Here is a 9,543-nt window from a genome sequence, read left to right as displayed (position 1 = left end):
GCCAACCCATAGGCAACCAAATCTCTTTTTCACATCACTTTAATGAGGAAAATGACAGTGAGTGACAGAAGAGCTGCTTATAAGGATCTGCCTAAAGGGAAGTGATGTGCCTCTTTAAAACTATTCATTTCCACATTCTAAAGACCGAAATGAACACAACCTGGCATTCCCCTTCTTATTTTTCATCATTGTAAACTATACAAAAATGTTCTGTCCTTTTAAGTAATCATTTGATTATTTGCCTAATGCTTGAAAACCCTTAAAATGAGAGCTGTGATGCAGTCTTTACTTTAAAATAAATAAATACATAAAACGCTGATAACAATTCTACAAGAGATTTTTGATTTTGCAACAGCGACAAAAGTGGGTTACAGTTGGTAGTATATTTCATTTATAAAGACGGTTTAATGAGCAGATGGCAAAATGAAATAATAATTTAAAAAAAAATGTTAATAATGTACCTTTCCGTTAATAAATTGAGTGTAAATATATTTTATTCGGACACAATACTCACCAAGACAATCTCTACTTCCTTAACGCCACACTAGGCTTTTAACAAGTTTCACAAATAGTATTTCATTTTTATTTACGAAAATCTTATCACTAGTGTGATGATGTTGGTCACAGTCCCTCCTGCACAGTTTTTGTTCAGCAAGAACACGCATGCGCAGGAAAAGGAGCCTAACACGGTGAAAAAAATGCCTGTAAGTTTGTGTTATCAGTAGTCATTTGTCTTGTCGGTTTTGCAGACTGTTTTAATTTGCCAGTCTTCACTGTGTAGTTATGTACTTGACGCGAAACTCCACACGGTATGTTATTTAGCACAAGTGAAGCAGCAGCACATGGAGAGCTAACATAGCACTCTGTGGTATGGGTGACGGCTAATTGCTGAAATGCATTGGTGTCGTATGTTCACTCAACTGGAAATGTAGCGGAATAAATTCGAGCCAAGAAGTAGTCTGTACCTATACTTTTTTTTTAACACAAGGCCCCCCCATTGCTTTAAACAACTAAAGTTACCAAACACACATTTAAGAAACTGTAATGTTGATTGTATAGAACATTTACTTCCCAGGTTAAATGTACTGAGATGTTACCTTGTCTAACTTTAACGTGTATAGAAGTAAAAGCAAACTACTTTCTACTTCATGTCATGGTTCATGTCAGCAGGAAGCCTTTTGATAAACGCATGAATAAGTGACGTCAGTGGTAGGTCTAGAAAACATTGTGATCTAAAGCAGGGATGGGCAACTTTGGTCACAGCAAGGGCCACATTCATTTAATTCTCACTGCCAGAGGGGCCAAATTGTAGGATATAAAAACGACTACAGTCAATTATGTGTCAAATTTAATTCAACATGTACCAGTGATCAAATATTATCATGGACAAATTCCTGGTTTTCATGATTTCATGGCAGATTGTCATGTTTTTCTTCACGTTTCCAATTAATTGATGTGTAAAAATAGACCTGAGGGCCACGTTGAGGGTTGATGGGGGCCGCCAGTTGCCCACCCCTGATCTAGGGGGTCCAGCCGGGTCCAAAACAAAACAAAAAAAAGCAAAACAGAAGGCTGCAGTGATACAGACCTTTGCACAGTCACGCACAACATACACACATAATTGAACTTTAATTACCTTTAAATAATGATTTCTCTACAAATATATGCATCTTTGTTGGTTTATTTATATTATTTCAGAATAAGAATTTCCCGAATAGTGCTATTATTTTATTTAATCTGTTTTATTTGATTTAGATGTGCTAGTGTACTTGTACATTGTTGTTTTTGAATAAAGTTATTTGGGTGGAAAAGCACTTTAATTACCTTGATTTAGTAAAACCACTGTCAGACTAAATTATTTTACTGAATTTGGCTGAGGTCGTTACAAAGCTGTTTTTCAAATTGAAACATTTTAATTTGTGTTTCCTTTATTGTAGCTTGCTAAAGACCTCCTCCGCCCTCTTATTGACCACGAGAGAAGACAACACAAAAAGAAAAGACTTGTTCAGAGTCCTAACTCTTACTTCATGGACGTTAAGTGCCCAGGTATGTAGACTGTGTTCAGTACAGTTGGCCTTTTGAGTTAATCCCTTACCGTTTAACCTCGATGATTAACCCATTTTGACAGAAAACCCTCTTTTGTTTTTGCTGAGATTCTTCCAATTTTTCGTCACTGAGTTTGCGATCATTAAATCCCATGCGCATATTTTTACAAAATTGGTCTATCGCTTGTTTACATCTTGGCTATTTATTTGCAGGCTGCTACAAAATCACAACTGTGTTCAGCCATGCTCAGACAGTGGTTCTCTGTGTGGGATGCTCAACTGTGTTGTGTCAGCCAAAAGGAGGAAAGGCCAGACTGACCGAGGGTAAGACATCCACTTTAACTGCAAAGTTAATGATTATATCCACTAACCTAAGCTTTATGTTTCTAAGTTGTGTAACACTTGTTTTTGCTTTACAGGTTGCTCTTTCAGGAGAAAGCAGCATTAACAAGGGAAAACACACTCATGTCTGTAATCAAGTCTCGCTGTTGATAAATGCCTTAACTTTCAAATGATTGCGATGTGCAAACAGTAATCACAGCCACCACATTACAGATGTACAACTTTTTAGGATAAGATGTATAACTATCTAAACTTTTAATTTGTAAGATACTACAAGAAATACATTTCACTTGTTCAATAAAGGAAGCATTGCTAAAGTTAAAGCATTCTGGTATTTTTATTGAGAAATAATAAGGTTTGTCATTTATGAAATCACCTTCACAGAAAGCATACAGGAAGTCCTTCCTGAATTAAAAGACAACATTTGTCCCATAGATTTCTTTCTAAACATTACATGTAAAAAACATTGAAAATTGAAACTGTTTCCAGTATCAGACAAACACAATTCAGAAAGAAAGCACACATGAAAAATTAGAAATGACTTGACTCCTCTGCATATTTGTGTCCAAGCAGAGTGAGCCAAAAATGGTAATGGAAACAGTTTTAAAGTTAGCATGTGAAAAACTGTACTTTAAGGCAGGTCCTTCACCATAAACCAAATCAGAAACATGCTCTACAGTATCGTCATGGACTGATCACTGCGTCTGACATTGTACGCCGCCTCTAGGATTCTCCTCGTCTTCCTCGTAAGCTTCCCTGCTGCACTTTTTCTCTTGTGACTGCACGTCCACCTCGCATAGATCCACCTCCTCCACGTCGTCGGTGATCATCACATCGTCCCTGGGAGGGAGCAGTCTTTCCAGCTGGTACATGAGATGCTCAGGGAGCCAATCTTTCTCTGGGAATTCCACCTGGGACAATGAATTACAAAAGGCTGAAATTAACATTTCCTCTGAAAACACATTACACAACAGAGATTTGAGACACAATGCAGAAATGATGAAGAGTTTTACCTCAAACTTAATGAAAAGCTGTCCTTTTTCACAGGGATCCTTGTAAAGTGGCATGCCCTCATTCTGGACACATTTGACTTGATTAGGCTTGATCACTTCCCCTGTTGACAAGAACGATACATGTTCATTACATTTGAAGACAAAATACTCCCTTACAAAAAAAATATGCCAGTTCTGTGATCTTCTGTGTTACCTGGTGATGAGTTGATGAGGAGTTCTCTGTTGTCTAATGTCTGAATAGTCTTCTTGAAACCACACAGAGCCTCTGAAAGTTTGATCTTCATCTTCATTACTAAATTATCTTCTTGTCTCTGGAAAACGGGATGTTCCTTCTGATCCAGCACAATGATTACATCCCCAGGCTCCAGTCCAGGTTCCTGGTCACCTTCTCCATGGAATGTAACTTTCTGACCATCTCTCATACCTACACATCACATATCTACAGGTTACTGTGTGTTGCAAAACACATTTACACACCAATTTACAGTTTTTCGTTTACTAAAAATCCAGGGAAAGGTGGAGGGGACATACCTTTGTCAATGTGAACTTCAAGAACTTTCTTCTTCCGTTCTACTTTGTGTCCATTGCAGTTTTTGCAGCGGTCCTTTGAATTAAACTTCTCGCCCTGTCCCTGACATTCTGGACACATGCTTTGGGTCTGCTGAATCATCCCTGGTCCAATCTGTTGAATCTTGATATGAACTCCTTTACCTTTGCAAGTTGAGCACTTCTCTAGGGCACCTTTCTTACCCCCATAACCTGTAAATAAAAGAACAATGTTATTAAACAGAACAGTCTAATTTTTACATGGAATTAATAATAACAAAAACAAATACCTTCACACTTTTCACAAATGGTATTCTTCTGCAGTCCAAGCTTCCTGGTGGTGCCCATGTACATCTCCTCCAGTGTAACACTCAGCTGGTGGAGGACATTCTTCCCTGTAGGATAAGTAGATGAGTTCAAATGTTTTCTAGGTTTAGATATTTCAAAAATAAAAAAAAACATACATCAGATGCAACTGCTGCTACATGACTTGTAAAATGTGATACATCTTACCTTTCCTCTCTCTCTGCATCCTTCCACCGCCTCCAAAGAACATGTTGAAAATGTCCGTCGGAGATCCTCCACTCATGCCTCCCTCTTTGATTGCTTGTTCTCCTCCTTGGTCATACAAGTCTCTCTTCTGTGGATCTGACAGCACCTCATATGCTTGGGATATATGCTTGAACTGTGGAAGTAAAAAAAAATCCATGCCGTTCATTTTAAAATCAAAACCTTAGTAAGAGCTTTCAAAAATAATTAATCACAATCAAGTTGTTATCCCGACCAAGTGTGTCACATACATACATTTGCCTCATCATATTGGGGCTTTTTTTTTTTGTTAAACCTTTATTTGAACAGATATCGCATGTTTTAAAAGGGGAATAACTATGTTTTGCATTAACAGCACAGAAGAAATAAGTCAACCATGTGATGCGAAGCGTCAAATCGATTTTAAATATAAATATTTGTTTGCTTGGAAAATATAAAACTATGTGCAACATGCAGGGAGGCATTTTCATGACCACAGGCCCTGGACAAAAACTCACCTTCCACCCCTACCAACACACAAACATTATAATCCTTTTATATACATAAAATAGTTTGTTGTTTGTTGCTTGCAGCTCTCTCTCTCACTGACTGCCCCTTCCCTGAAAAACTACGAAAAGCAAGAAGGCAAAGAAACCAAACTAAGACCTTAACACACCCGAACATAATCAACTTGCCCACTTTGCCCATGCAGTGATTTAGAATGAAACTGCTGTTTTCACAGGAATATGCAAAATATTGACGAGACATGTGCAAAGGTTGCCTATTCAGTATAATGAATACGTGGAATGTGTTAACATGGTCCTGCATACTGACTCCACTATACTCTCCAACATGTCGCTATGACAACAGGTTGTAAGCTATATTATTGAATACTGCGTAAACATTAGGATTCATTCATGTACATTAAAAAAAAATGTTTTTTTTAACCAATCAAAAGGCATCAGCATCATGAGCATTCAGCAGTCAATGTGTATTTTGGCAGGCAGTGAATGGCCACTTAAAAAAAAAAAAACTTTACTGTCACAATAACTTTCCAACCACTAATCATTAAACATTAAACAGAGAGCTTAATGTGCCCAAACAGAGAAGCTGAGTCTAGCTCTTTCTAGAAAGGTCCTAACTAGACAAGGCGTGCAGTTTAAATATAGACAGCAGGGCATTCCACCGGCCCATACACGGCTGCAGGGGAGTCAGGGACCCCCTTCCGACCCCCCCAAACACACTGTTATGTAACGTACTCACCTTCTCTCCTTCATTGGGGTTCTTGTCGGGGTGATATTTTAACGCCAGTTTTCTGTAGGCTTTTTTGATTTCATCCGGCGAGGCGGTCGGATTGACACCCAGGAGGTCATAGTAACCCGTTTCGTGGACCATGGTTGCAAACTAGAACAAAAGAAACCAGAAACACACGGCGTCGCTTTTTTTTTTTTTTTTTTTTTTAAGCCCCATGAGGTTATAAATGAGACCTACTGCTACACGAAGCTACATTTCACAATCAAATTACAAAGCTCCCTCCTCGTTACTCATATTTAGCTTTAAATTGCGACTATAACGTTAACGCATGGTCAGAATGACGTAATGCATGTCTTAAACAGATAACATGAGGTTATCTTAGGGTAGCACATGTGGTTAAATGATAATTCCTCTCTCTCTCTCTACTCGATAAGTGAGGTTTGAATGAAGCCGCTAGCTTTATTCTGATATCAGCTTGTATTCAAATGATAGTTTAGTGTACTTACATGTCAGGGTTTTAATTGTACCGTGGCTTTCGGTCGAGTTGCTGCCGGCGGTGGAGGCAGATGGCTGGTTCTTATAGCCGCTCCACAGCGAGGAACTTTCTGGAGAGCTGTGAGCCGAGGGGCCGGATGTTTCGTCGGTTGGGGCTGTAGACACTAGAAAAGCCTAGGCTAGTGAAGGAGGGAGGGGGAGGGGGAGGGGGGGGGGGGGGGGTTGTCAGCCCTCCTTTTTCTTAATGACTCCTCACTAGTCTTCAATTTTTTAACGTTAGATTGGATTAAAAGATAAATCTGCACTGGGTGGAAACCGTGGAAACATGGGACCAGATACTCGGAGGGGAAAATAAATTAAATTGAAAATAGAGTAAGTCGTCCAGAATATTCCTACGTAACGTTGGGTAGGATATTAAATAAGCAGCCTTGATTAAGAGTTTTTTTTTTGTTTTTTTTGTCAGTAAGGGAATACACATAAAGCAAATAGGCTGCCACGAAAATGTCTAATATGCACAGCAATTTTTTTTTTCCATCTCTTCTTTTCCTCTCAATTATCTTCAATTTATTTATTTTTTTGACTTGTATTTATTGATTTTTTACATTTAAAAAAAAAAATACAATACATTTAACAAAGCATATAACAGTCAAACTATATATATATATATATATAAAAATCCACTCCCCCACCCCAAAGGGTAAATATATAATTAAAGAAAAGACAGACCTAAAGACAAAACAAAACGCAAAAACTGGGTAATGACATTCTGTAATCATACACAGCTTAGCATCACATGGTATTGACAGTCAGGGACATATCACCTTAAAGTTACCAGAGTTTCTCCAACTTCACAGTCCTTTAAGAATGCAAGGAAGGGATTCAATTTTGTTTCTGTTTATTTTTCGTGCTACTTCCCACTCAGCCACTCACTTTAATGTATTACACTGCCACACACACACATTCACACGTTTCTTATACACTACTAAAACTTACTACTTGACTTTTATTATATCTACTTAAAGTGTATTTGTCTTTGCTAATGTTTTGCGTATTTTGATTTTGTTTTGTTTATTTCTGTTTTGCCTGTTTTTGTTTATTTGCCGTTGCTTTAATTGTCATGTCTATGTGCACATTTTTGTTTTGTGCTTTTTTTACCTTATCACAAATATAAAAAAATAAAATAATAATAATAATATGCACAGCCCAGCAGTTAAAACTTGTTTTTTTTAGAGCTTATTGTACTCCGCTGTAGGATACTGCTCGCTTGTGGTGCAAGTAGGCCTACATTAAAGATAAAATGAAAAAGTTAGGTAGCATATAATGATGCATTTAGAATATTTCATATCGTATTGAGACATTTGTTTTATACGTTTATAAGTTGAGTAGTGATTCAGAAAATTGTATTATAACAGCTCTCACTCAGCCCACACTAGGTGATATTCCTCAGGTTTCTTGTGCATATGTCTCTTTGTATTTTAATGACTGAGAACTTGAGAACTGTAGTGATTTTATCCCTTTGATGGTGATATCCTGTATTTATATTTCTTGTGCTTTATTACAATGACATGTACCTATGGGTCTGAATAAAAGTATCTACGATTTAACATCAGAAGTTAAAACTAAAAGTAGCTAATCTTGTTTTTCTTAATTCATTAGAAGCTCTTTGGAAGGGCACATTCAAAAAAAATTTACCCACAAAAAAAGGATTATGCTGCATGTTTATTGAGTTAGGCTACTCTCTAAGATACACAATAGTGAGAGAATTGGACATGAAAACAAACGGATTCAAAGTTTTCTTATTTTTTTACCTTAATATCCACTTTAGTGAGGCTTATAGCATGAGCACATGCCCTCACTTCATTTTAGGACACAAAGCTCGCAAACTACAATAGGCCTATGAAGAAATACAAGAAATGTAACATTTATATTTGGATTTTTTTGATGTTTAAGTGCTTTGAATTTCATGAACAGAAACTACAGAAATAAGGATTTTCTCGGTTAAAGCCGTGGTAACATTGAGCCTGTCATGACCAAATGGCCAACATAGACTCTTGAGGCCACGAGTGAAATTTACCTTTGGGGAGATATTATTTTCATGGGTCTATGAAAATATGGACTAGACAAGTAAAATGTAGATGAATGACTGTACTGTAGAAACCTGATGAATACACAAAGATGTTTTTTTTCCTCACATCACAGAGATAATGAAATGAAGAGCTAACTGAGCAATACGGCTAGTGTCGAAATAATTACTTTTTTTAAGGTCACCAGCTCACGTTCGGTGTATAACAAACCTGAGCACGTTGTTCTGGACAGAATATACAGCAACATCATCATTGCAACAAATCAGATGTGATGTCAGGGTGCTCTCACTCTCTAATCAGAGTGAATTACCTCAGATAGAAAAGAGAATATTCCTCCTGTTCCCTTTGAGGAAGCAGTGAAGACGGAGCAACCTATCAGCAATGTCATGCTCATTTGACAAGAGGAAGTTCTTTTCTATTCTTGTGACCCAAAAGGTCACTTTTTTTCATAATGGGATGTTTTGTAACTGTATCTTTGGAAATAAACATGTGCACAGTGAACTATTGAAAGACTTACATTGACAGTATTAACACACCAAAGGAAAGGCTGCAGCCTATTTTATTTTAGCTGTTAAAAATGTTCTTCTGTCTTAAAATAAATCTCGTTTTCTAGTTTTGTTATTTTGCAGTCTGTCCTAGAATGTTTTTTGACAAAACAGGATGTTAACAAAGGCCTACATTTCAATTATATATATTTATTAATAAAAGAAAAGGCTTTTTTTTGGTTGGATTTTTGGAATTAAGTGCTGATAGATTTTCATTTACAGGACCCAGAATGAAGCTTCATCGCCCAGCCATGTTGAAGATGTATCACAAAGTGATATACAAAGAGAGCCTCTATCAAGAATAGTGTCGGGGGCTCCAAATAGCCCAGTGGCTAGGTCACATGCCCCACGGATGTATAGTCCTGGTTGCAGCAGCTGCGGGTTTCCAATCCAACATCAGCTTCTTGCTGCATGTCATCCCCCACTCTCTCCTCCCAACATTTCCTGTCTCTCTTCAGCTGACCTATCCAATAAAGGCAAAAATGACACAAAAAAAATCTAAAAAAAAAAAAAGAAAAGTGTCACATTCCTAGAGAAATGGCTGTGTAACTTTAAGTATGAAAATCATGCTTCACTTGCATATATTATCATTCTTGTGGACTTGCATTGAATATAGATTTGTGTCATGTGTACACAATCAGAATGTATGAATAGTATGGAAAACATTTCATTTCTTAATATTTTTGAGGAA

At 37.3% G+C, this 9,543-nt stretch overlaps 2 protein-coding genes across 3 annotated transcripts; one reads left to right on the top strand and one right to left on the bottom strand.

Moving 5' to 3' along the window:
• Nucleotides 1–596: 596 nt before the first annotated feature.
• On the top strand, nt 597–2,710 carry rps27l (ribosomal protein S27 like). 2 transcript variants are annotated; one of them, XM_029276897.2, is made up of 4 exons: nt 597–689; nt 1,938–2,046; nt 2,259–2,369; nt 2,465–2,710. In XM_029276897.2, exons 1-4 carry the CDS (start codon nt 612–614, stop codon nt 2,491–2,493), a joined length of 327 nt encoding a protein of 108 aa, XP_029132730.1. In that variant the 5' UTR covers nt 597–611; the 3' UTR covers nt 2,494–2,710. The 2 variants fall into 2 exon arrangements, with proteins under 2 accessions (XP_029132730.1, XP_020487064.2); XM_020631408.3 differs by having other exon boundaries at nt 597–704.
• On the bottom strand, nt 2,701–6,394 carry dnaja (DnaJ heat shock protein family (Hsp40) member A). Its single transcript, XM_020631406.3, has 8 exons — nt 6,235–6,394; nt 5,738–5,878; nt 4,460–4,631; nt 4,237–4,341; nt 3,932–4,159; nt 3,594–3,824; nt 3,401–3,501; nt 2,701–3,298 (listed from the first exon to the last, which is right to left on the bottom strand). Exons 2-8 carry the CDS (start codon nt 5,867–5,869, stop codon nt 3,083–3,085), a joined length of 1,185 nt encoding a protein of 394 aa, XP_020487062.1. The 5' UTR covers nt 5,870–5,878; nt 6,235–6,394; the 3' UTR covers nt 2,701–3,082.
• Between the last annotated feature and the right edge of the window lie 3,149 nt (nt 6,395–9,543).

The sequence above is a fragment of the Labrus bergylta genome, chromosome 7 (assembly GCF_963930695.1).
Source record: "Labrus bergylta chromosome 7, fLabBer1.1, whole genome shotgun sequence".
Lineage (NCBI taxonomy): Eukaryota > Metazoa > Chordata > Actinopteri > Labriformes > Labridae > Labrus > Labrus bergylta.
Note: the sequence above shows the minus strand (reverse complement) of the source record. Positions and strands in the feature narration are given on the sequence as shown.